General features: G+C 41.1%; 2 protein-coding genes across 4 annotated transcripts in view; one reads left to right on the top strand and one right to left on the bottom strand.

The window, feature by feature from the left end:
• The first annotated feature begins 217 nt into the window (after positions 1–217).
• On the top strand, positions 218–20,766 carry LOC111969880 (DNA topoisomerase 1). 2 transcript variants are annotated; one of them, XM_023996237.2, is made up of 22 exons: positions 318–383; positions 838–862; positions 1,353–1,441; positions 5,179–5,275; positions 5,593–5,701; positions 5,866–5,900; positions 6,005–6,088; positions 6,363–6,441; positions 6,531–6,625; positions 6,792–6,907; positions 7,020–7,141; positions 7,261–7,383; positions 9,093–9,280; positions 9,458–9,602; positions 18,112–18,255; positions 18,367–18,552; positions 18,712–18,780; positions 18,973–19,087; positions 19,306–19,433; positions 19,713–19,807; positions 19,902–20,051; positions 20,256–20,766. In XM_023996237.2, the coding sequence occupies exons 3-22, from the start codon at positions 1,384–1,386 to the stop codon at positions 20,356–20,358; spliced, it is 2,241 nt and encodes a 746-aa protein (XP_023852005.1). In that variant the 5' UTR covers positions 318–383; positions 838–862; positions 1,353–1,383; the 3' UTR covers positions 20,359–20,766. The 2 variants fall into 2 exon arrangements, with proteins under 2 accessions (XP_023852004.1, XP_023852005.1); XM_023996236.2 differs by lacking the exon at positions 1,353–1,441 and having other exon boundaries at positions 218–383.
• A 2,183-nt stretch (positions 20,767–22,949) lies between these two features.
• Positions 22,950–27,010, bottom strand: part of LOC111969878 (zinc fingers and homeoboxes protein 3) — a 29,390-nt gene continuing 25,329 nt past the window's right edge. For both annotated transcript variants that reach the window (XM_023996231.2, XM_023996230.2), the window contains exon 3: positions 22,950–24,557. In XM_023996231.2, the coding sequence (XP_023851999.1) occupies positions 24,524–24,557 (34 nt within the window). In that variant the 3' untranslated portion in view covers positions 22,950–24,523. The remainder of the gene's footprint in view (positions 24,558–27,010) is intronic.

Below are 27,010 nucleotides of genomic sequence, written 5' to 3'. Positions count from 1 at the left end.
ATTTTGAATTTACCTAAAAATGTGAGGCTCAAAACACCTGCCCTGAATGACGGGTCGCCACTGGGTGTGTGCTGTGTGGCACCTTACTTCTAGCTGGTTTACAGTAGTATGCACGTTCTGCGGAAACCTGAGGAAACGACATGGACCGAAGAACACTGTTAGAGGGAGGGGCTACAATTGGCCAACGCGTTTCCCCGCCCATTTAAAAGACATGAGCATGCGCACTTCCATAGAACTCGGACTAAAATSTTTTGCACAACTGTTCCTTTCTTCATACTGCCCGTATCAATTCGCCGGCGTTTTCTTCCTGTAGGTTTCACACATTGTTTTTAACAGATCAAGAATTGGAAATGAGTGGAGATCATTCTCACAACGATAGCCAGGTAACAGTTGGAATATTTTGCAGTGTCAGTTGTGTATGATATTAAAACCGCTTGCTGTTTTATTTGCCTCAGCTACACTAACTTAGCTAGCGTTAGCAAGTGACCTAGCTAGATAACTTGGCTAGCTAATCGCTGTATACTGTATATAAGTTGGCTGCTACAAATGTGACAGTAATATTTACGTGTTGTCGTACTTTTTAATCCTGTTATGTGATTTTCACAATGTTGTAAACGTTATGTCCACACAATTGTAAACTAACTTTAGCTAACTAGGCTAAGGCAGCTAATTGCTGTTGAAAGCCATATAAGACCAGTCACTGGCCAGCCATCACATCAGGGTTGCTAGATAGCTGACGTTAGGCTAGCTAGCTGTTAGACAAAGTTCAAAGTTAAATATCTAGCTAACAAGCCATCAACTAAGATACCTAATCAATCTTTGTTTTAAAATTTGCAGATCGACTCCGGCTCTCGGGTCAATGGTAAGTGTGATGTGTCACAATGGRTTTTCTCCTTCGAATTCTGACCTGTCCGCAGACTCCGCACAGTTAGCTAGCGATCCGTTTTGCATTTTAATATGTGATTTTGCCTGTATGTACTTTGACTATTGCAAAATGAATGGCATCTTGAGGACATTTAAAGTTGTCTGAATCTATTTACTAGCTAGCTAGCATGTGCTAGTTCGCTAGCCAGACAGATAGTTTAGCAAAGGACAGAAATGGCGTCCAGAGACTAAGTCCTCTGCCTCACTCACAAGCGCCTATTGTTCAAATGGGTGGCTCTTTAATAGTTTTTAGACATTTTATAATCTCGATCTGAACATAGATTCATAAAGAACTGGATGTGTTTTATTGGTATGTCAAATTAGATTTTGTTGTTGGCCTTCGTAAAATGCCACATTCCGGGTCTGAAAGTAAGGGTTTGAGGGTTGAGGACTTAGTCTCTGCGCCATTTTCTTTTTTCTGACTGTAGAAAACATAGCTGAAGTGCAGATGGCGGTGATATGGAGGCGAAACACGCAGGAGCGTTTGGATCAGACATGATTCACAGTGCTGAAAGAAGTACAATCATCTGATAGCCCAATTTAGCTTAAACAGCATTCTGTGAATTTATTATGGWTAGCTACTGTTTCTTCATAAAAAGGCTAATTTACTTTAGCTAGTTGTAAACCTATGAAGTATTTAAGTAACACCCTTGCCAGACTTCTTGTACAAGATATTGTAGCAATACATATGTTACTACCATATGTCTGTTATATATATTTTTTAGGACTGAATTCATTGATAGCTTTGTTGCCATGGCCTGACCCACATGGCTACTGAGATCTACCTAAAACAAGTAAAAACCCAGCAGTGGTATTTAACAAGTATGAATGACCTTTTGGGGGTTTCACAAGCTACATGCTTCCCCTTGCCACTAAGTAAWAAAAAAAATTCTGAAAGGTTCTCTACCTGAACAATATCAAACAAGTCATGTCAATATAGGACAATGTGTTTACTTCTCCTATGACAATGTATTTCCTATAAACAAGAAGGGCTCCACTACTAGGCCTTGGGATATCATGGTTGGCTGCCACAACATCCTACAGCGTTTGACAGACCAATAATCTTTCCCAAGGAGTCTTAAGTGTCAGCTTCTATGTCCAGATAGAGGGTGGGTTTTGACATGCAAAGAAGCCATCGCTCTCAATTTGAATATAAAGTTGTTAGAACAGTGCATTGACCCCATTTTCTAATGTGGCATGTCTCATAACAGCCTTTCCTGTTACGTTACAGCCGTATTTATTTTTTAAAAATTGATTAAAAAAAATATATATATAAAGTTTCTCAATCTACACACTACCCAATAATGACAAAGTGAAAACAGCTTTTTAGACATTTTAGCAAAGAGAAATTCAATAGATTAGACATGATTTGGAAAGGCACACCTGTCTATATAAGGTCCCAGAGTTGACAGTGCATGTCAGAGCAAAAAACCAAGCCATGAGGTCGAAGGACTTGTACGTAGAGCTCCGAGACAGGATTGGGTCGAGTCACAGATCTCGAAAAGGCTACCAAAAAATGTAGGCAGTATTGACGGTCCCCATCATTCTTAAATGGAAGCGTTTGGAACCACCAAGACTATTCCTAGAGKTCGCCGCCTGGCCAAACTTAGCAATCGGGGGAGAAAGGCCTTGGTCAGGGAGGTGACCAAGAATCCGATAGTCACTCTGACAGAGGTCCTCTGTGGAGATGGTTGTCCTTCTGGAAGGTTCTCCCATCTCTGCAGCACCCCACCAATCAGGCCTTTATGGTAGTGGCCAGATGGAAGCCACTCCTCCGTAAAAGGCACATGACAGCCCGCTTTGAGTTTGCCAAAAGGCACCTAAAGACTCAGACCATGAGACAAGATTCTCTGGCACCATCCCTACGGTGAAGCATGGTGGTGGCAGCATCATGCTGTGGGGGTGTTTTTTTTTAGTGGCAGGGACTAGGAGACTAGTCAGAATCGTGGCAAAGATGAACAGAGCAAAGTACAGAGAGCCTTGATGAATACCTGCTCAAGACCTCAGACTTGGGCAAAGGTTCACCTTCCAACAGGACAACAACCCTAAGCACACAGCCAAGACAACACAGGAGTGGCTTCGGGACAAGTCTCTGAATGTCCTTGAGTGGCCCAGCCAGAGCCCYGACTTGAACCCGATCTAATATCTCTGGAGAGCCCTGAAATTGGCTGTGCAGCAACACTCCCCATCCAACCTGACAGAGCTTGAGAGGATCTGGAGAGAATGGGAGAAACTCCCCAAATACAGGTGTGCCACACTTGTGGCATCATACCCAGGAAGACTCGAGGCTATAATCGCTACCAAAGGTGCCTCGAAGTACTGGGTAAAAGGTCTGACTACTTATGTAAATGTGCTATTTTTGAATACATTTACAAACATTTCTAAACCTGTTTTTGCTTTGTTTATTATGGGGTATTGTGTGTAGATTTTAGGAGGGGGGGCATTAAATCAGTTTTAGAATAAGGCTGTTATGTAACAAAATGTGGAGGAAGTCCAGGTTTAAATACTTTCCAAATGCACGGTACAAGATGGATTCATTCCTTGATTTGTGCTGATGTATTGCATTTAAGATCTACATGAAAAGCGAATGTACCCTCATTCTATTACTAGATATTTGTGAACATCATTGCAAGCCCTACAAGTGCTAGCCCTACAAGTGCTTGCCCTGTAATAGAATTTGATAATTTATAGCATGTAAGAACTATAGCCTACATTCATACGGCAATCCCTAACTATTTTTGCCTCTGTAGGGTAACTTTGTATCCTATTTGGTTGTAAATACAATATTATTTTCATGATCTGACAATCAGAAATATGTTTAGTTTATTGGTGTCTGAACCAGTAGCTTGCTGTAGGGTATAGAACCTTATTACTGAGTCACTTATTTTTAAGCCTCACACCTTTTCAAAACATGCCTTAATGGCAATGCATGAAAGTAATTTAACGTATTAAGTTTCTTTGGCTGTCAACTCTTGTTTGACTGAAGTGCCTGTGTTGTCTGTCAACTAGAGAAGATGGGAAATTATTGGAATTAAGGATAATAAAATGTATGGACGAGCAATGTCAGAGCGGCATAGACTAAGATACTGAATTCTATACTATTCTACTGTGTATATACATATGAGATGAGTATTGAAGCTAGACGAGGCCTGTTAACTTGTCTTGCTCCACCTTTTCTTCCATGTTGATACTGTATCCCAGTAAAAATGTGCCTTAGCTGTCACTGCGCACTAGGAGGAGCTGTCTTACCATGTAAGGCATATCCTCTCCCACAGCACAAATTCATAACTTCATCTGCCCACAGTACTCCAATCCTCAGTCTGACCTGAATTTGTAAACTTTATTTGAAGTGTGTTCTATTGATAGTGTTTGSTCTGTCATAAACAAGGGCCCCAAAATGCAAATGTACCTCAAGTTGACTGGATAAGATGGCCCTAATCCAAATGCTACCAGTACCAACCAGTCATTTATTCCGGTTGACACATGCCCACACAATCTGACAGGCAGTATTCAGATTCACACCTGGGTGGTGGATGAGGGCTCTGGCCTGAGCTTAGAGTGGGATCGTGTCTTTCTAGTCATGCATTCAGACATTACAACACTAGTATCTTCCCATGTCTTTTTATGCACTTGCGTATTTATTTTCTCAATCAGCCTGTTGGGGACTTTAATTTGAACTACCTGTTTAGTTTTCACCATGGGAATCTTGTCTGAACTTGTTTTGAGTGGTATCGTTTACTCGTTGTTCCGGGTGCGGTAGATGTCTTTTGTTCTTTAGTTTTGGCCTGCCGGGTTTAGAGATGGGTTGGAGAAGGTGGGTATTTTTCCTATTCCTTTGACAATAGCGCTCACCAGCTCATAGTCCTGAAACCCGGAAATTAGTTACCTCTGGTTTGTTCAGCCATTCCTTTGGGGGAAGGATATGGTTTGGGATAAKCRCTGAWKTWAMWTCAGYGMTTAACACAGGCTAGGGAGACCTTATACATTTTGTTCTSAGATAGTCAGTTAATGAATTATYAAGCCATTGTGCTTTTTAATTATACAAATGCTTCAAAATTCAGTGACATTTGAGGATTCTCAGAACAAAACTAAGGTCTCCTAAGCCTGTGCGGCTTTTATCCCAATACTCCATTTATTTCCCCATATGCTTTATCCAATGAACCATCGAGTTGGTGCCTACAAAAAGACACCATTGCTATTGCTCTCTATGGTCATCATTTATTTAGCTATTTTTCCCTTGTTTTTATTTTGCAGATTCTCACAAGCATAAAGATAAGTACAAGGATAAAGAACACAAACACAAGGACCACAAGAAGGACAAGGAGCGTGAGAATTCAAAATATGGCAACAGGTATGAGTCGCCACTCTCTTAAGCAGGGTTGCATAGGTAAATGAGTCTGTCTAGTAATGGAAGGGGAAACCTAGTGTGCCACTGGGGCAGTAATTTGACACCCAAACATTTGCTTTGAAGAGCTCTTTAACGTTGGTGTTTGTATGGTCGTGTCTGATAAGCAGGTTGTGCATGAATGAGCATAGGGTAAGAGTCACTGTTTTTGTTGCTCCAGTCTAGTAAATCCTAAACATTCTCTAGTTAGTTGATTTCCCTATTGGTATTTAGGTCTAGTAACTGATCCTGATGGAATGTTTTTGTAATCTGTCAATTTCCAGTGACCATAAGGACTTCTCTGAAAAGAAGCACAGAGAAAAGGAAAAGGAGAGAATTAAGCACAAAGATGGCAGCACAGACAGACATAGGGAAAAAGACAAGAGGAAGGAGGTGAGGGTGATAATTGTCCCATAGAGATGGCAGCATTGCTACCATTTTGGTTTAGATGTGCCAATCAGTATGTCAAATTTTTGTCCAGTCTCACCTTCAGTGCAAACCGGAATTTATAGCGCTTAACAATATGCATGTTTTAACTCTTCGTTGTCATCTTGCAGATCAAGCCGAAGGAAAAAGAGAATGGCTTTTCCAGGTAAGTTTAGTTTATGTATTGTACATTTCTGCTGTATACAATTGCTGGTTACATATCTGATTTCAAATGCACAATGAATCTAAATGTTTGCTTCCTATCACCAGCCCTCCTCGCATTAAGTCTGAGCCGGACAAGGATGACGTCTACCACTCTCCCAAGTCCCTGAAGAGAGAGCGTGACCATGATGAGTAAGTAGATCTGGACTGACTTCTGTCAGCTGGCCCATTTTATTCCTTAGTCTTTGGCCCTGTTGTATTTGTACAATGAAGATTTTTAGTTTTAGTTGCCATGTTTAGACCAACCCCATCTGGTTTGTCCTAATTCTGTTGGGAAATCTAATGTTCGGTCATTGTTGGCWTTGCAAGAACTCCCCAGCTTCCTTTTGGTGTAGAGAAGACCAAGATCGTTGTTGAATCTACCATTGCATTCAGGCCTCATCATAAGGTGTTTTGTTTTTTTCAGAACTGAATTCAAACCCAAAAAAATTAAACTTGAAAATGACAAAGTMGACAAGAAGGCAAAGAAGAGGAAACAAGATGAGGTATGGGAAACCTTCAGATTAATATTGGCTCTATTTCAATGATCKCTTGAGAGAAAGACTCATGCGTTTCTTCTGTGTTTCTTGTAAAGGACATCAAGCCCAAAAAGACACAAAAAAACAAGAAAGGGGAAGTTGCTGATGGGAAAAAGAAAGCGAAGAAGGAGCCTGAGGAGAAGTGGAAGTGGTGAGTTTCGTAGTTGCCTGCCAGCTGTGTTGCTACACAGACTTGTCGTGAAGGCACACTGTGGTGCTTTGTTATGGAATGCTCAAATATGGATGTTCTGTGTGTCTTTGTTGGACAATCATTTCCTTTTCACCAATCTACGTTCTTGTACTCTGTTGCACTACAGGTGGGAAGAGGAGAGGGCAACAGATGGTTCCAAATGGAGTTTTCTGGAACATAAAGGCCCAGTCATGGCAGCACCTTATGAACCTCTTCCCAGCAATGTCAGATTTTTCTATGATGGTAAGATTAATACACAAGTGCGGCTAATTTTATGACACTTGGTCTATCTGTGTAAGTTTCTCAGTGGAAATGGTGGGATTGGCTGATTTAACAAGTCTGTTAATCTATGTAGGGAAGCAGATMAAGCTCAGCCCAGAAGCTGAGGAGGTAGCCACCTTCTTTGCCAAAATGCTGGACCATGAGTACACTACCAAGGACACCTTCCGGAAAAACTTCTTCAAAGACTGGAGAAAGGTAGGGGGTGTTCAAGGCTGTATACTTAGGGTTTGCAAATTACCTGCTTATTAAAAATCTCATTGGTTTTAATTGTATAGTAATTCATGACTTGTCTAACTTCGTCCCCTCTCCTACAGGAAATGACCTCTGAAGAGAAGTCTAAGATTACAGACCTGAAGAAGTGTAACTTCAATGAGATGGGGGAATACTTCAAGGCTCAGTCTGAGGCCAGAAAGGCCATGACTAAAGATGATAAACTGGTGAGCTAGAACAATACATTATTTCTTTAAACACGGCTGTCCAATATAGTTCTACCCAAGGCGGCAGAGAATGGTAATTAGAGGTCGACCGACTATGATTTTTCAACTCCGATATAGATTATTGGAGGACCAAAAAAAAGCAGATACCGATTAAATCAGCAGATTTTTTTTATTTTTTTTAAGAAAAAGATTGTGATTATGACAATTACAACAATACTGAATGAACACTTAACTTAATACGTCAATAAAATCAATTTAGTCTCAAATATATGAAACGTGTTTAAATAATGCAAAAACAAAGTGTTGGAGAGAAAGTAAAAGTGCAATATGTGCCATGTAAGAAAGCTAACATTTAAGTTCTTGCTCAGAACATGAGAACATATGAAAGCTGGTGGGTCCTTTTAACATGAGTCTAAAATATTCCCAGGTAAGAAGTTTAGGTTGTAGTTATTATAGGACTATTTCTCTCTATACCATTTTGTATTTCATATACCTTTGACTATTTGATGTTCTTAAGGCACTTTAGTATTGCCAGTGTAACAGTATAGCTTCCATCCCTCTCCTCGCTCCTACCTGGGCTCGAACCAGGAACACAACGCACAACAGCCACCCTCGAAGCAGCGTTACCCATGCAGAGCAAGGGGAATAACTACTCCAAGTCTCAGAGCGAGTGACGTTTGAAACGCTATTAGCGGCACCCCGCTAACTAGCTAGCCATTTTCACATCGGTTACACCAGCCTAATCTCGGAGTTGATAGGCTTGAAGCACAGTGAAGAGCTCTCTGGCAAAACGCAGGAAAGTGCTGTTTGAATGAATACTTACGAGCCTGCTGCTGCCTACCACCGCTCAGTCAGACTGCTCTATTAAATCATAGACTTAGTTATAACACACAGAAATACAAGCCGTAGGTCATTAATATGGTCGAATCTGGAAACTAGCATTTAGGGAAAAAAAGGTTATTCTTTCAGTGAAATACGTAACTGTTCTGTATTTTATCTAACGGGTGGCATCCATAAGTCTAAATATTCCTGTTACATTGCACAACCTTCAATGTTATGTCATAATTACGTAAAATTCTTGCAAATTAGGCGGCCCAAACTGTTGCATATACACTGCTCTGCGTGCAATGAACCGCAAGAGAAGTGACACAATTTCACCTGGTTAATATTGCCTGCTAACCTGGATTTCTTTTAGCTAAATATGCAGGTTTAAAAAATAATACTTCTGTGTATTGATTTTAAGGAAGGCATTGATGTTTATGGTTAGGTACACATTGGAGCAACGATACGCACTGCATCGATTTATATGCAACGTAGGACACGTTAGATAAACTAGTAATATCATCAACCATGTGTAGTTAACTAGTGATTATGATTGTTTTTATAAGATAAGTTAATGCTAGCTAGCAACTTACCTTGGCTTCTACTGCATTCGCTTAACAGGCAGGCTCCTCGTGGAGTGCAATGAGGCAGGTGGTTAGAGCGTTGGACTAGTTAACTGTAAGGTCTTAAAAAATCGGCCAAATCTGTGTCCAAAAATACAGATTTCCGATTGTTATGAAAACTTGAAATCGTCCCTAATTAAATCGGCCATTCTGATTTAATCGGTCGACCTCTAATGGTAATGCATAGTATCTTCAGGCTGATCCTGGGTGCTTCAACTGTACCCAGATCTAACTGGTTTGACTCTGGTGTTCTGCTTATTGTAGAAAATCAAAGTGGAGAACGAGCGCCTCCTCCAGGAGTATGGCTTCTGCATCATGGATAACCACAAGGAGCGCATCGCTAACTTTCGCATTGAGCCCCCGGGTCTATTCCGTGGCCGAGGAGACCACCCCAAGATGGGCATGCTGAAGCGCCGCATCCGCCCTGAGGACGTCATCATCAACTGCAGCAAGTGAGTGAGAGGGTCCTGGTTGCAGGTGGCAATATGAACATAATGAAAGTAAAGGCTTTGTTTTCTACAAGCACTTTCCTGTTTTTCTGGATTACTTTGACACATGGACTGCTTGTTTGGACCTGATTTGTGCATCTGAAGACTTGCTCTCACTCACCCACTTTGTCTCTTCCACAGGGGCTCCAAGAACCCCAAGCCTCCCCCTGGCACCAAATGGAAGGAGGTGCGTCATGACAACAAGGTGACCTGGCTGGTGTCGTGGACAGAGAACATCCAAGGCGCTATCAAGTACATCATGCTGAACCCCAGCTCCAGAATCAAGGTAGGTTGACTAGGGGGCCATCTTCATTATGGCTCATAGTGGATGCAGAGATATCAGTGTACTTTAGTCTTTTAATGAACTCTCACTTGAGATGCCAATGGCCAGGGCTTGACTGCGACCAAAACATTTGCATCTAGATATGTGACAAATGGAAACATTTTAATGTTTAAACTAGTAATATCGTCAACCATGTGTAGTTAACTAGTGACTGTTAAGATTGTTTTTTTCCTTTTAGATAAGTTTAATGCTAGCTAGCAACCTACTTTGGCTCCTTGCTGCACTCGCGTAACAGGTGGTCAGCCTGCCACACAGTCACCTCGTATTGCAATGTAATCGGCATCCAAAAATGCTGATTACTGATTGTTATGAGGACTTGAAATCGGCCCTAATTAAATCAGCCATGCCGATTTTAATCGGTCGACCTCTAGTTTACAAGTTATGCCTGTTTGAAATGTGAGAAAATGAGTTCTTAAATTTGCAGTAATCTACAGCAGCATTCTAGAATTATATTGGTCTAAAGGGTTAAACTTCTTATGGATGAAATCCCGTTAACGGGATCGATTTTGACAACAGCCAGTGAAAGTGCAGGGCGCCAAATTCAAACAAATCTCATAATTAAAATTCCTCAAACATACAAGTATTATACACCATTTTAAAGAAACTTGTAAATCCCACCAGTGTCCGATTTCAAAAAGGCTTTACGACGAAAGCATACCATGCGATTTATGTTAGGTCAGCACCTAGTCACAGAAAAAAACAACCATTTTTCCAGCCAAAGAGAGGAGTCACAAAGCAGAAATGGAGATAAAATTAATCACTGACCTTTGATCTTCATCAGATGACACTCATAGGACTTCATGTTATACAATACATGTATGTTTTGTTAGATAAAGTTCATATTTATATCCAAAAATCTGTTTACATTGGCGCGTTATGTTCAGTAATGTTTTGCTTCCAAAACATCCGGTGATTTTGCAGAGAGCCACATCAATTTACAGGAATACTCAAATGTTGATCAAAATACAAGTGTAATACATGGAATTAAAGATATACTTCTCCTTAATGCAACCGCTGTGTCAGATCCTTTTTTTTTTTTTTTGCTTTACGGAAAAGTACACCATGCAATAATCTAAGTACAGTGCTTAGGCACCAAAACAAGCCATACAGATACCCGGCATGTTGTGGAGTCAACAGAAGTCAGAAATAGCATTATAAAGATTCACTTACCTTTGATCTTCATCGGAATGCACTCCCAGGAATCCCAGTTCCACAATAAATGTTTGTTTTGTTCGATAACGTCCATTTATTTCCAAATACCTCCTTTTTTGTTTGCGCATTTAGTTCACAAATCCAAATTCAAGAGGCGCAGGCACTCAAAAGTTATTACAGTTCGTAGAAACATGTCAAACGATGTATAGAAWCAATCTTTAGGATGTTTTTAACATAAATCTAAAATAATGTTTCATCCYGACAATTCCTTTGTCTTTAGAAATGAAAAGAAACAGAGCTCGCTCTCACGGCCGCGCACCTGACTTAGCTCATGGCATTCTGCCAGATCCCTTAGTCAAACAGCTCTTATTCGCTCCCCCTTCACAGTAGAAGCCTGAAACAAGGTTCTAAAGACTGTTGACATCTAGTGGAAGCCTTGAAGTGCAATCGGACCAAATTTTACACTGTATATTGGATAGGCAAAGACTTGAAGACTTACAAACCTCAGATTTCCCACTTCCTGGTCGATTTGTTTTATTTTTATTTTTTATTTATTTTTTCTCTCTGGTTTTTGCCTGCCATATGAGTTCTGTTATACTCACAGACATCATTAAAACAGTTTGAAACTTCAGTGTTCTATCCAAATCTACTAGTAATATGCATATCTTAGCTTCTGGGCCTGAGTAGCAGGCAGTTACTCTGGGCACCTTATTCATCCAAGCTACTCAATACTGCCCCCCAGCCATAAGAATTTAACTAGCTTGTCCTGCGTTGCATATAATCAATGCGGTGCCTGTTGATTTATCATCGAATCACAGCCTACTTTAACAAACGGGTGACGATTTAACAAAAGCGCAATCGTAGCACCAATGTACCTAACCATAAACATCAATGCCTTTCTTAATAATCAATACACAAATATATATTTTTAAACCTGCATATTTAGTTAAAAGAAATTCACGTTAGCGGGCAATATTAACTAGAGAAATTGTCACTTCTCTTGCGTTCAGTGTAAGCCGAGTCAGGGTATATGCAGCCGTTTGGCCTGCCTGGCTCATTGCGAACTGTGACGACCATTTCTTCCTTACAAAGAKCGTAATTAATTTGCCAGAATTTTACATAATTATGACATTGAAGGTTGTGCAATGTAACAGCAATATTTAGACTTGGGGTTGCCACCCATTCAATAAAATACGGAAAGGTTCCGTATTTCACTGAAAGAATAAACATTTTGTTTTCGAAGTGATAATTTCCGGATTTGACCATATTAATGACCAAAGGCTCATATTTGTGTGTTGTATTATTTGATAGAGCAGTCTGACTGAGCGGTGGTAGGCAGCAGCAGGCTCGTCAGCATTCATTCAAACAGTACTTTCCTGCATTTGCCAGCAGCTCTTCGCAATGCTCGGAGCATAGCGCTGTTTGACTTCAAGCCTATCAACTCACGAGATTAGGCTGACAATACTGTAYTGCCTATAAGGAKATTCAATAMTCAAAGGTATATGAAATACAAATGGTATAGAGTCCTATAAATTCATATAACTACAACCTAAAACTGGGAATATTGAAGACTCATGTTAAAAGGKACCACCAGCTTTCATATTCTCATGTTCTGAGCAAGGAACTTAAACATTAGCATTTTTACATGGCACATATTGCACTTTCACTTCTACAACGCTGCATTTTTGCATTATTTAAACCAAATTGAACGTTTCATTATTTGAGACCCATTTTATTTATATATTATATTAAAATAAGTGTTCATTCAGAATTGTTGTAATTGTCATTATTACAAATGTATAAAAATCGGCCAATTAATTGGTATGGGCTTTTAATTGGTATTCCAATCGGTATCGCCGTTGAAAAATGATAATCGGTCGACCTCGATTGTAAACAGTCATGTTTTTGAGCTAACTTTTAAAGAGTACATCTTTAATGACACCACATTCATGTCAATAGGAATAACACATTGTCTTCCATTGTCTAGACACTCAAACAATTATTTTGTTGTAAATTTGACTAAATTACTCATTCAAATGTACCAAGTATAATATATTATAAAGAAATACAATTATCCAATGTGACCAAAGAACAATATTCAGAAAGTATTTCAAAACCCACACAAAGTAGGCTGATTGACAACGATTCTTACTTCTGTAACAATGCAAACAACTATTTCAAAATGTAGGTAACCTTTTCCAGATTTAGTACAGACCAGGCCTGACACAATGTAGAAATAGTGACCTACTTCAACAATTTGGTGAAATGTAACAAGTATTAGATGGAGGCAGATGAAGATACAAAACAACTGTTCAGAGACAAGATTTTGTAGTCCCAATTTCATATTTCACACGGTCACTTTTAGTGTTTGCATTTAGCCTACATGTCATGGAACTCCTGGAAGCACGGCCCCATTCTGCAACGTGGCACAGAACACCCAAAGGAGGTTTCTACACATCTCACTCTTTGCCCTGTGTTCACTGGATACACACCCCAAACACCCTTTCTTGCGCCCTTCAAACTTCACTTGCTTTCAAATTGAGTTGAAACTCGGTCCACACACCCTGGTGCCACTCTTGGCTCTCCTTTTCCTGCCACTGTAGCCATATCAAACTGAATGCACAAGCTGCATTTTGAAGGASTTCTGGGACCAGCGCCTGCGGTTTCTGGGAAGGGGCCTTTTCAGGTTCCCCCACACAATGTATGCATTTATGATGGAAATGTTGGGCATCCCCAAAAACGCATAATTCCACCATTTTCTGTCTGTGTCCAACATTGTTTGGTCAAGATGGTCAACCCRGCCCATTTCTTGTTGTAATCCATTACAAGCTCTGGAACAGATTRCTACAATTTTTTTWAAACTCCAAAGCCACTGTCACTTTAGGTCAATGCTGTATAGTAAAAGGATGAATGGGGAGACTTAGGGCAGACGCACGTGTGTGCAGTCCCTCTGCTTCATCCTCTTGTTCCTCACGCCACATCTCTATCCCTCCAATCATCTCTTCCTCCCTGCCTTTTGCTGCTGRGCKCTGACTCTCCACATCACTTCCCTCACTTTCACTTAACTAGAGGGAGAGGAGCAACAAATAGGATACAATTGTGCTCAGGAAGGTAATCTCTTGTCACACTCGCTCTTTCTTCCTTCCTTTTTCTCAACCATACTGTCTTCCTAATAAGGGGTTTCCATAATAAATTGTGTGATAGTTACACTCCTCCCAGTCTCCTCTCTCGCACACATACACACAACTCTTGCCTGACAGACTAACTACAGAGTTGACCAATGTTAGCTGATTAGTTATGAAACTGGGACCATTTCCTAATGAATTGCATCAGTAGAAACAACAAACTCAAACTGGACAGTGCTCAATCTCTTCATTCAAAGACTCAATCYTGGACACACTTACTGACAGTTGTGGCTGCTTTGCGTGATTGTTGTCTCTARCTTGTCCTTTGTGCTGTTGTCTTTGCCCAATGTTTGTACCATGTTTTGTGCTGCTACCATGTTGCTGCCTTGCTATGTTGTCTTAGGTCTCTCTTTATGTAGTGTTGTCTCGTTATGTGTCCAACATTTTATTTTTAATCCCAGCCCCGTCCCCGCAGGAGGTCTTTTGGTAGGCCATCATTGTAAATAAGAATTTGTTCTTAACTGACTTGCCTAGTTAAATAAATAAAAACAAGACAAAACAAGCAACTTGTTAGCTGGCTAATGTAAACAAATAACCAACRCTTGAGCTCCACTGTGCTGACATCTACTCTAACATGACAGCTAAACTGTCAAATAGGAAAACGAGGCAAAGTACAGCCTATGAATATCTGCACCAAGCAAACATGACAAATCATAACCTAAACCCAACAGATAACTGACTCTAGCCTTCAATTRGGTGGCTGGTTGRCTGTATGGCTAGCTCGTGAAAGTGACAGCTGAGGTTGATGCTTTGTGAGTGRAGCCCTAATTTACTGCTACTCAACGTTTCTTGCCTGACAGACTAGCTAGTTAAACAACCAACTAGTTAGTTGCAGTGTTTAGCTGTGTGTYTATAGTCAGCTATTTCCATGAGACAGAGCGCAATCATTCGAGCTCAAGGGCTGATGTGCTCACCTGTATCAACCAAATTATRATGACATGATTTGCTAATCTGAGAGCTAATTCCAAGTTTCACAGCATCAAACATCGACAACATATCTGCTGTTTTAAATATTTCACTCACCTCGACAACGCTTTTCAAAGTGCAAGGACGAGTSCGAATCCGTATCACCAACCAAAATAGATACYGCCTCTTTCACAGTGAAAAGTAGTGTCTGTTTCAGCGCCGTCATTTTTGRGTAATGAATAAAAAACGTTAGTCAAATGAGTGTACCCTGTTTCTGGTTGACCACAACCACGTGAATACGACAGCAGGTTGTTAGCAATTTCATTGTGCGATATTGACAAATTCCTACAAAARAAGGCTGTTCGTGAACGCTATAGTAATTTAAAGAAAGGTCGACTGCCTCTCTGGGTTCTAATTATTACACGGAACCCAAAAACCGGGCTGCYCGCTTGCGCCATCGTGCATATTTATTTTGTCCCCCCACACCAAACGCGATCACGACACGCAGGTTAAAATATCAAAACAAACTGAACCAATTACATTAATTTGGGGACAGGTCGAAAAGCATTAAACATTTATGGCAATTTAGCTAGTTAGCTTGCACTTGCTAGCTAATTTGTCCTATTTAGCTAGCTTGATGTTGCCAGCTAATTTGTCCTGGGATAAAAACATTTGGTGGTTATTTTACCTGAAATGCACAAGGTCCTCTACTCCGACAATTAATACACACAACGGTTAACCAAATCGTTTCTAGTCATCTCTCCCCCTTCCAGGCTTTTTCATCGTTGAACTTATATGTGGATCACATCTAAACTTTCATAGTATTATCATGACAACCGGCAACACAGTTTGTCTTTCAATCACCCACGTGGGTATAACCAATGAGGAGATGGCATGTGGGTACCTGCTTCTATAAACCAATGAGGAGATGGGAGAGGCAGGACTTGCAGCTCGATCTGCGTCAGAAATGGAAAGGACTTCTATGTTAGCCCTTGTCAACGCAGATGCTCGGGAGCAGTGTGGAGCAATAATGGAATAACATATATTCCTACATTTATTTCGCAACGCTTGCGCACGCGACGTGAGCGGTGTGGTCAGCCTATTAGACTACCATTTTGTTTATGGGTTTTCATTAACTCCCTATGGTCGAAGTCCGCGTCCCCCCCCCCTGGAAATCTAATAGCATAATACAATCTGCAAAAGAATCTGTTTAAGCAGTGTTTTATTTTTTGCATTAGATGCGTCTGTTCCATCGCATCTGCCTGTGTCGCACTTCCTCATCTGCGAGGAAAGCTACAGCGGTGTTGGTCAGACCATGAGACATCCCGAAAATTGGCCTAATCGTCTAGCGTCCAGTTTGGCCTACAAACTATTATGACCCCTCTATGGAAAGATGACTCTCACAATGGTATTCTCAGTCTGTGGTATTTTACTCGTCTGAAGTCAGTACAGCTGATCAGCCAACTTCTGTCTTACATCCAAACAGTTTGGGCTACACAATAACATGACCCCTCTGTGGAAAGGTGAGTCTCACYGACACGTACATGTCAGTTGTTTTGCTCTGATGCCCACAGACTTGTCTGAAGGTACCAGTTGAAACATTTTATGGAAGTATATATGGAGACTGTTTTGTGCCAAAAATAAGGGGTTAAATACATTTTAATTTTTTACAAATGCTTATCCTATATCAGAGATAAACAATAATCTTAAGAAAACTTCCTTTCGATTTTTTGGGGTGGATCTGTTCCATGTAGTGAATGTTATTCAATGCGTTTATGGGCTAATAGTTGTAAGGCCAAACACATTTTCATCATCATGTTTTTATATATTGTTTTATACTTCTAGGTGCCTTAATTCCAAATCAAATAGCCAAATTGTCCTTGGTATGACCTTAAAACAATTCCATGGTTTTGGGTTTCACGGTGTGTCCCTAACCAGATGGTTAAGCATCATGTCTACTACCATTACTGTACCTCAATTCCAAACTTTTCATTTATTTCTCTTAACTTCTAAAAGTGTTGCCATACAGGACTCTACTGCTATCGCTTACCTTTRTRTGCCACTTTTCCAAAGTTAAAGACMATGACGTAATTGGTCTACTCCAAAATAATTGATTCCTCMGCTCCTTGCAAGTCGACTCCCTTTTCTGAGTGTCAAGAGTCTGTGCGCATGTAAACTCAGCAAAAAAAGAAACTGTCTTTCAAAGATAATTTGTAAAAATCCAAATAACTTCCCAGATCTTCATTGTAAAGGGTTTAAACACTGTTTCCCATGCTTGTTCAYTGAACCATAAACAATTAATGAACATGCACCCGTGGAAAGGTTAAGACACTAACAGCTTAGACGGTAGGCAATTAAGGTCACAGTTATGAAAACTTAGGACACTAAATAGGCCATTCTACTGACTCTGGAAAAACACCAAAAGAAAGATGCCCAGGGTCCCTGCTCAGCTGCGTGAACGTGCCTTAGGAATGCTGCAAGGAGGCATGAGGACTGCAGATGTGGCCAGGGCAATAAATTGCAATGTCCGTACTGTGGGACAGGATGGCAACAACTGCCCGAGTTACACCAGGAATGCACAATCCCTCCATCAGTGTTCACTGTCCCCGAGAGGCTGGACTGGGGGCTTGTAGGCCTGTTGTAAGGTCCTCACTGGCAACAACGTTGCCTATCGGCACACACCCACCATCGCTGGACCAGACAGGACTGGCAAAAAGTGCTCTTCACTGACGAGTCGCGGTTTTGTCTCACTGGGGGTGATGGTCGGATTCGTGTTTATCGTCGAAGGAATGAGCGTTACACTGAGGCCTGTACTTTGGAGCGGGATCGAGGTGGAGGGTCCGTCATGGTCTGGGGTAGTGTGTCTCATCGGACTGAGCTTGATGTCATTGCAGGCAATCTCAACGCTGTGCGTTACAGGGAAGACATCCTCCCTCATGTGGTACCCTTCCTGCAGGCTCATCTTGACATGACCCTCCAGCATGACAATGCCACTACGCACAGAACGATGGCTGATTTCCTGCAAGACAGGCATGTCAGTGTTCTGCCATGGCCAGCGAAGAGCCCGGATCTCACGTCTGGTACCTGTTGGATCAGCGGGTGATGGCTAGGGCTAGGGTTTTTGTAGGACATTGCACTTACTGATAGCCATGTGGGCCAATTTGATTAATCAATATAGCAACAATTAATGGTGGTTTGTTGGTTCGTAGGGAGAAAAGGACTGGCAGAAGTATGAGACGGCCCGAAATCTGAAGAAGTGTGTGGAACGGCTGAGGAACCAGTACCGTGAGGACTGGAAGTCCAAGGAGATGAGAATCCGACAGAGAGCCGTGGCACTCTACTTCATCGATAAGGTGAGACTGCTGCCACACACACACACACACACACACACACACACACACACACACACACACACACAGTTCCAAGTTTGGTTGTAACATGTTCCCTGTGGTGTTGTGCACCAGCTGGCTCTGAGAGCAGGTAATGAGAAGGAGGAAGGGGAGTCTGCGGACACAGTGGGCTGCTGCTCCCTCAGAGTGGAACACATCAACCTGTACCCCGAGAAGGACGGCCAGGAGTTTGTGGTGGAGTTTGACTTCCTGGGTAAAGACTCCATCCGCTACTACAACAAAGTCCCTGTGGAGAAGAGGGTAAGGCCTTGAAGAATTGACATTTGGTTCACCAGAACATTTTCTATGTCCTTTTTCACTCAAGTTGAACTACAATGGTTTCCAGATTACTCTCACTTCAGAGAAACTCTCACCTTGTTATTCTTATGAGTTGTAAATATTCTGTCCTCCCTTTCTTAGGTATTCAAGAACCTGCAGCTGTTCATGGAAAACAAGCAGCCAGAGGATGACCTCTTTGACCGGCTCAATGTAAGAACAAAAAAATACTTTCAATTCACGTTACTTGTGAATTGCAGTGTATTAGTCATGTCACTGGACCTTGTGAGGGAAAATGAATACCCTGTTTGACGTGTGGGAATTGGATATCCTCTTGTAATTCTGCGTCTCTTGCCATCAGTCATATTTAATGGTGGCATTCCTCTCTATCCTTCATCTCTCCAGACCTCCATTCTGAACAAGCACCTTCAGGAGCTGATGGACGGGCTGACGGCCAAAGTGTTTCGTACCTACAACGCCTCCATCACTCTGCAGCAGCAGCTGAAGGAGCTCACCAGCCGTAAGTCCTCACGGTCATGAAGCCCCACCCAGAGACAGAGGGTCTAAGAATGCACAACCTACCCAAAACACATTTATCTCATATTCTGGTTCGGTATGATCAGAGGTGGGAACTGGGAGGAGCTGTTGTAGATAGTTGTGTGCAGGTGGTCACTTGTAATATGGTGTAAAGTCTATAGCAAGAGTCATAGTAATGTCCATTTTCTCCCCTACTTGTAGCGGATGAGAACCTTCCAGCCAAGATCTTGTCATACAACAGGGCCAATAGAGCTGTGGCCATCCTGTGTAACCATCAGAGGGCCCTGCCCAAGACCTTTGAGAAGTCCATGCAGAACCTCCAGACTAAAGTGAGTCACAGGGAGGACACACGGCCAGTTGACCTGACAGATGAGACGGCTCTTTGCTGATGGGAGAAAAGGAAACAAAATACTATTGCTATGATTTGGGATTTTGTTTGGGGTTTATTTGTGACTTGTATTTAGAGTTATGTTTGTCTGCTGGATGCATACTCTTGGTTATTTTGGGAATACTTGGCTCGGTAATGTCTCTTAATAGCTGCATAGTAAGAATCCAGCTATACTTGGCCGTAGTTTCAAGATTATTGACGTTGATAATATTTCTACCAGATTGACGCAAAGAAAGACCAGCTGTCTGACGCAAAGCGGGATGTGAAGAGCGCCAAGGCTGACCTCAAAGTACGGAGAGACGAGAAGTCCAAAAAGTAAGTATGTGGATATGATTGGCTTGTTGAGGCATCCACTGGGTCTTGTACGCTGGGATGTAGAAGTAGCTGATTCTTTCCCTTACTCCCCCAGAGCTGTGGAGACCAAGAAGAAGGCTGTGGAGAGGCTAGAGGAGCAGCTGATGAAGCTAGAGGTGCAGGCGACGGACCGTGAGGAGAACAAGCAGATCGCTCTAGGCACCTCCAAACTCAACTACTTGGACCCGCGCATCTCTGTGGCCTGGTGAGACACGACCGCAACCTTGTTGACAAACATGCACAACGTCTTACACCCGCCATTGCTTGCCACTTGATCCGCACCCACTGTTCTGCTAGTAAATGTTGACGCATGTGGCTGTGTCCTAGATTAGTTGAGGGGTTTGGTGTTGAGGGAGTGAACTCCTGCAGTGTTGATCGTTCTAATATCCTTCTGCCATCTCCTTCCTAGGTGTAAGAAGTGGGGTATCCCTATCGAGAAGATCTACAACAAAACTCAGCGTGAGAAGTTTGCCTGGGCTATCGACATGGCGGAGGATGACTATGAATTTTAAATCCTGTTTGCGGTTTTAATTATGCGATTTTTATTTTATTGGATACTTGTTTTTATCTTAACTGATTACACCCGATGGCCAGCCTGACAAGGGAATAGGTGTGCACTCAACAAGCATGGTGAGGAAGGACAGAGCAGGGGTCAGGATGTATAGGCCATTACAGATGGGAGGACGAGGTGGGTTTGTCTTTGAATGTCTGAGGTCCGATTCGATGGCTGAACTATACCCACACCCAAAGGTGAAACGGTAATCCCAATGATTGGATGAGAACCAGTGGATGAGCTTTTTTGCCTTTTTGGTTCTCTTCGTCTTCAGCCACATGCACGACCTGAAGATGTCTGAACTTTGAACTCTGGGGTCCTATATCTACTGTATTCAACAACAAAAAACGACTGCTTCGTGTATTCATTTCTTTTTTTCACTTGGTCTGTATTTTTAGCCCTCCCATATTAATGGATTCTATATTTTAATAGAAGAGGAAAGTCAAATCATGAAATGAATTCCTTATGTGCGCCTTTTGAGAAAATGAAATGTGAGCTCTAGGTATGAGAGTTGTGGGGGGTCCATGAAAGTGTTTGGGTGAGTGTGATGTTTTAAACTGGACTATGTCGATTGTGTACCATGAATGAGAATGCTTTGACAAGCAAGGGGGAAAATGCTAAACCCATGTTAATATTTACCTAAGCAAGCAGAATGTGAATCATTTGTTTTACAGTATCTATCAGGGACTTATTTTCAATGTGAACCAATTTTATTTTTCTCCCCTTGCGTTGCCAGCATTCTCAATCTTTCTGCATAGCCCTGTCTAGCTCTGGTTTTTAATTTAATAATTTCTGATTGTTTCCGAGAGGGGGAACAAAACTCCCTTATCTGTTACTTGAAAAAAAAAATATTTTAATGTATTTTAAGTTAATGGAAAATGTTTTTTATTTTGTTAGAAGGGTGTGAGGGATATCAACTTTGCCAAAAATGTTGTTACAATTTTAGGCAGTCATTTCTTTTGTTTAAAGATTGAGAACAAAGAAAGTTAACAGGAGTTTCAATGTGAATTATCCATTCATTTTATTCCACTCATGTCTCAGAGGAAAGTTGGTGTTTGTAGCAGTTAACTTCCTTTTCTGTCATAGCCTCCAATCATGTTTTATGCTCATTGTATATTGAAAATGAATTAAACTCCTCAACTCTACACACTGGGTCTATTTTGTGTTATTGTGACACTACTTGTTATTATTATGGCCTTGCACCAAAGGGCTTTTTTTTTTTTTTTGTCAACTTCCTTGACTTAAGTTGGATCAGTCACTATGTTCACCCTGTTGACAGTCACTTTTCAACATACATTTCTCATTTAGGTGTACTGTGGTAATGTTTCAAGAGGCTTCCTGTGTTCCCAGTGTAATAACAAGCTCTGTCTACCCTGAGAACAGGAGGCCCCAGGAAGCATCCCCACTGCCTGTTGATTTTGGACAAGTCGCTATAGGAGGGATCAGGCAGGGTTTGGCACAGGCCTGGAGCTCATGTTTGGACTTTAACATCATGAATCTCTTTATCAATCCTTGACATCTTTTATTTTTAATTAAAAGATTTAGCTTGCAAATTGAGGCTCTGCCAGACTGCAGTGACCATGGCTATATTGTGAGACCAGTTAAGTGCAGATGTCAAGTGCTGTACGTAAGATTTAGTATAGCATAACATGAGTGCAGGTGTCCAAGATGGTCCATTTCCGATTTGAGAGAGCTTCCCAGCTGGGATCCATTCAACATGAGCAGTAACTGGCTGACTGGACTGACAATGAACTTAGAAATCCTTTGTAGGCATTCTATGACGCATGCTGTTCTTTGCATTATTCAATAAATATCAAATCTGTAAGGCAAACCTCTGCAGATATTAGGATTGTGTTATTAATCGCAACATAAAGGTATCTAAATGTGTCAATCTTTAAACACACTATTATACATTATTTCACGTCCCTAGCATTGAGTATGGAAAATCATTCAAAGGACAAGTGAAATGCCATATCGAGAGTAAGCTAGTGATTATCATTAGATCAAGCTGTTCATATTGACATAGGCATACACAAGCATTTTTGTACATAATGGCTCTGATTACAACTTGCCAATACAGTTCACTGGAAAGAATGATTATTAAAAAAAATCTCCTGCCATCGAAGCAAGAGCTCAGTTTCTGAAACCAATTGATATTTCTTGTAGGGCGTTGGTATAGTTTTAACTTTGAGAAAGTGTATCAACTGTCCTCTACCAGTAGATGACACTGTTTAAAAGGAAAACTTGCCAATTCTTACTTGATCTAGATTAATACGCCCCTACAAATATCGAATGAACTCTTTAATTCAATCCCACTTCTGACACCAGTGTAATGAAACCGGCAAGTAGCGCGTCTCGAACCCTCAACCTGGCCCGTAGCCCAGCACGCCATTGACTGTGCCACAAAAGCATGCTCGAGTGGCAGAGTCGATATCTGCGCTTATAAACACGGGGTCGCTACAAACATATGTCATGTTCATATGTCATGTTCTATAATCAATCTACAGGTGTGATAGCTTTTCATGTGGCAGTAAAAACAAGTAAACAGTCTTCCTCAGTGAGTATTTATTCTGGAAAGTGTAGAAAGGATGACACAACAGTGCTTTATGATCAAACTATTTCATAAAAGTTAAAGTGATCATAACACCGTAAGTCCAGATTTCTTTTCATCTTTATTTTTCAAACCAAAATAAATTGGTAACATTCAACACAAGTGCATACACTGCTGGTAGGAGATCACCTCCAATTTAACTTTGGATGGTATAGCACCGTTCTTAGCTATTTAGCAGCTTATCAGAGATGCATGTAGTGACTATGTTTGTTAATATGAAAAATTCAGAAGAATGAAAAGATCTCCTCATTTGGCTCTCTAGCTAGCACAAGATCTACCTCTGTGTCCTCCAAGGCATTTGATCAAATTGACATTTATTTTATAGCATTTGCCGGTATATTTCATATTACAGCTGAATGTTAAGCTTTTACAAGAATACAGAAGCAGCATCTTTTTTTATTTTATTCACAGATATAAACCAGCACAGCAGTAACTTTAATGCACTGGCACCTTTTTTTGATCTCAACATCACAGTAGCTGGAAAGCTATAGGTGATGGGCGGACCGGTCATATCAATGCATTGGGACAGACTTAGTAAGGCAACGTTCGCGTGACAGGCTTCTCTTATGATTGGGTTTGTAGATTCAGCCAGGGCAGTATTGATTTTGACAGAGCTCTGTCAATATATTTATTCTGGGGCAGTGTGGGTTTAGCATTGCTCTCTGCTAGTGCATTGTATTGTCTCTTGCGTGTAGCTCAGGGTTTCTCAAACTCGGTCCTCAGGACCCCAAGGGGTGCACGTTTAGGTTTTTCGCCCGAACACTATACAGCTGATTCAAATAATCAACTAATCATCAAGCTTAGATCATTTGAATCAGCTGTGTAGTGTTTGGGCAAAAAACAAAATGTGCTCCGGAGGACCAAGTTTGGGAAACGCTGCTGTAGCTGAACTGTTGAGTGATCACCAACATTTATACAGAGATAAATAAAACTAGAGGCTCAATTATTTCTGGACTTACAGTGACTATAGAAGAAGAGTAAGTAAAATTGAAAAACCAATTAACGGAGGAAAGTAAAATTCAAGGCAGTGCTGAAGTACTGGTTGCTAAAAAAAAAAGTTACAAATATCAAAGCCAACAATAACATCTCCTAGACACTGCTCATTTTGTCCAGTCAACAAAACCCCTCTTTAGTGCAGTTTCAATCATATACATCTCCCTTTCCCTAAACAGTATCTCTTTATCCCTCTCCCATCTTCCCTCATTCAAGTCAGTTGTCCAGTCAGTGTTAGTCTTCTCTCTGTCTCATCTGGCTTACCACCCTCTATGTGCACCATCCCATTCCCCACACGACCACAAAGAAGAATGAAGAAAGGCRTGAACATCACAGGACTCAAAAGGTGAGAAGTTCTTTCTTTAGAGGATGGCAGGAAGTGATGGGGGTATTCACAGTTACAGTCCAACGGTCCAGCAACAATCACATCTGCTGTCATAATGAACACACCAGACCATGGCCATCTGTAAAGCCAGCCAGCCAACCCATCCTTTACCCCCGGTAGGTTTGGGCCACTCCGTCACACTTCAAGCAGCTCTATTATCAGACGGTCCCTGAAAACACACACGGGACTCGCATTAGTACAATACTGTTCTGATGAAATTACATTTTCCATTAATAAATGTTATATTATGTATTTTTTGAATAAGCACTGTTAAAAGATACAGAAGTTAGTCTCTGATTTCCTCGTAACAGCCAACTCACAAAAGACAATAGACATGATTTATTCACATATATTAGCACGCTCTCTTAATCTATAATTCAATGGCCCAGACTCCAACTCTTCTAAAAATAGCTTCTTAAAACACAGACCTTTGATTGTCTGAACAAGCCACTCTGTATGAATACCRACACTCTCTCCCCCGGTTCATTTCTTTATTCTTCACACAGTAACAACTACAAACACARAACTGACATTTTTTCTTTAACTTCAATTTTACAGTTTACAAAGCCATAAATAAATCCTATCCAATATCAGAGCAATATATAGCTACTGTAGAAATCAACAGTATAGTTGTTGACATTCTGTGATGACGAAGGAGCAATTATCTTTATCATTGAGGCTGGCAGGTAAACAACTGACCTAACACATAGAAATTCCATGAAGGTATGCATGTGCAGGGCAGAGACAACAATAATGCCACCCGCAAAACTAGAAAAGCAAAATGACGTTGAAAAGATGTCGGAAATACGTATGTCCAAGACGTTGAAGTTAGGTTCAATTTAGGTTCTGAATGAAAGGTGAAAATACTTATTTTCCGGACGGTGAAATCAGGTTCCTTTTCGGTTCTGAATGAAAGTTGAAAATATAAATTTTTTGGACGTTAAAAAGATGTAAAACAGGCTGTTGCATTGGCGTTATTAGTCACGATTCCTGGGACTAATCATTTTGGCTATTTAAGCTCTGAATTATTTTTTATTTACCTAGGCAAGAACAAATTATTATTTACAATGACGGCCTACCCRGGCCAAACCTGGACGACGCTGGGCCAATTGTGCGCCGCCCTATGGGACTCCCAATTACAGCCGGATGTGATGCAGCCTGTATACCCAACTTCATCAGGAGTTATCCTGAGCATATTTGCAATGTGTTTACACAGCGGGAAATGCAGAAGTATTTTATTTTTCGCTATGATCAGCTCGTCAAATTTACGGATACAGACTTGAAACCACTGATCATGACACGTGGTGAAACTCCTGGACAGCAGCTGTGAGTAGCCAGATTATCCATTCTATATTGTCCATTTTACTTCGACCTGTCCTGTTTTAGGATACAGTTGAAGTCGTAAGTTTACATACACCTTAGCCAAATACATTTAAACTCAGTTTTCACAATTCCTGACATTTAATCCTAGTAAAACTTCCCTGTTTTAGGTCAGTTAGGATCAGCACTTTATTTTAAGAATGTGAAATGTCAAAATAATAGTAGAGAGAATGATTTATTTCAGCTTTTATTTCTTTCATCACATTCCCAGTGGGTCAGAAGTTTASATACACTCAATTAGTATTTGGTAGCCTTGCCTTTAAATTGTTTAACTTGGGTCAAACGTTTCGGGTAGCCTTATACAAGCTTCCCATAAATTGGTTGAATTTTTGCCCATTCCTCCTGACAGAGCTGGTGTAACTGAGTCAGGTTTGTAGGCCTCCTTGCTCGCACACATTTTTTCAGTTCTGCCCACAAATTTTCTATAGGATTGAGGTCAGGGCTTTGTGATGGCCACTCCAATACCTTGACTTTGTGGTCCTTAGCCATTTTGCCACAACTTTGGAAGTATGCTTGGGGTCATTGTCCATTTGGAAGACCCATTTGCGCCACAGCTTTAATTCCTGACTGATGTCTTGAGATGTTGCTTCAACATATCCACATAATTTTCCTTACTCATGTAGCCATATATTTTGTGAAAGTGCGCCAGTCCCTCCTGCAGCAAAGCACCCCACAACTGATGCTGCCCTACAGCTTCACAGTTGGGATGGTGTTCTTCGGCTTGCAAACTCCCTTTTTTCCCCTCCAAACATAACTATGGTCATTATGCCAACAGTTCTATTTTTGGTTTCATCAGACCAGAGGACATTTCTCCAAAAAGTCGATCTTTGTCCCTATGTGCAGTTGCAAACCCGTGTCTGGCTTTTATATGGCGGTTTTGGAGCCAGTGCATTCCTTGCTGTATTTATGGGATTGATTTGCACTTTTCGCACCAAAGTACGTTCATTCTAGGAGACGAACGTGTCTCCTTCCTGAGCGGTATGACGGCTGGTGGTCCTTGGTGTTTGTACTTGCGTACTAATGTTTGTACAGATGAACGTGGTACCTTCAGGCATTTGGAAATTGCTCCAGGGATGAACCAGATTTGTGTCTACAATATATTTCTGAGGTCTTGGCTGATTTTTTTGATTTTCCCATGATGTCAAGCAAGAGGCACTGAGTTTGAAGGTAGGCATTGAAATACATCCACAGGTACACCTCCAATTGACTCAAAATTATGTCAATTAGCCCTATCCGAAGCTT

This window comes from Salvelinus sp. IW2-2015, linkage group LG11 (assembly GCF_002910315.2).
Source record: "Salvelinus sp. IW2-2015 linkage group LG11, ASM291031v2, whole genome shotgun sequence".
In the NCBI taxonomy this organism is placed as follows: Eukaryota; Metazoa; Chordata; class Actinopteri; order Salmoniformes; family Salmonidae; genus Salvelinus; species Salvelinus sp. IW2-2015.
Note: the sequence above shows the minus strand (reverse complement) of the source record. Positions and strands in the feature narration are given on the sequence as shown.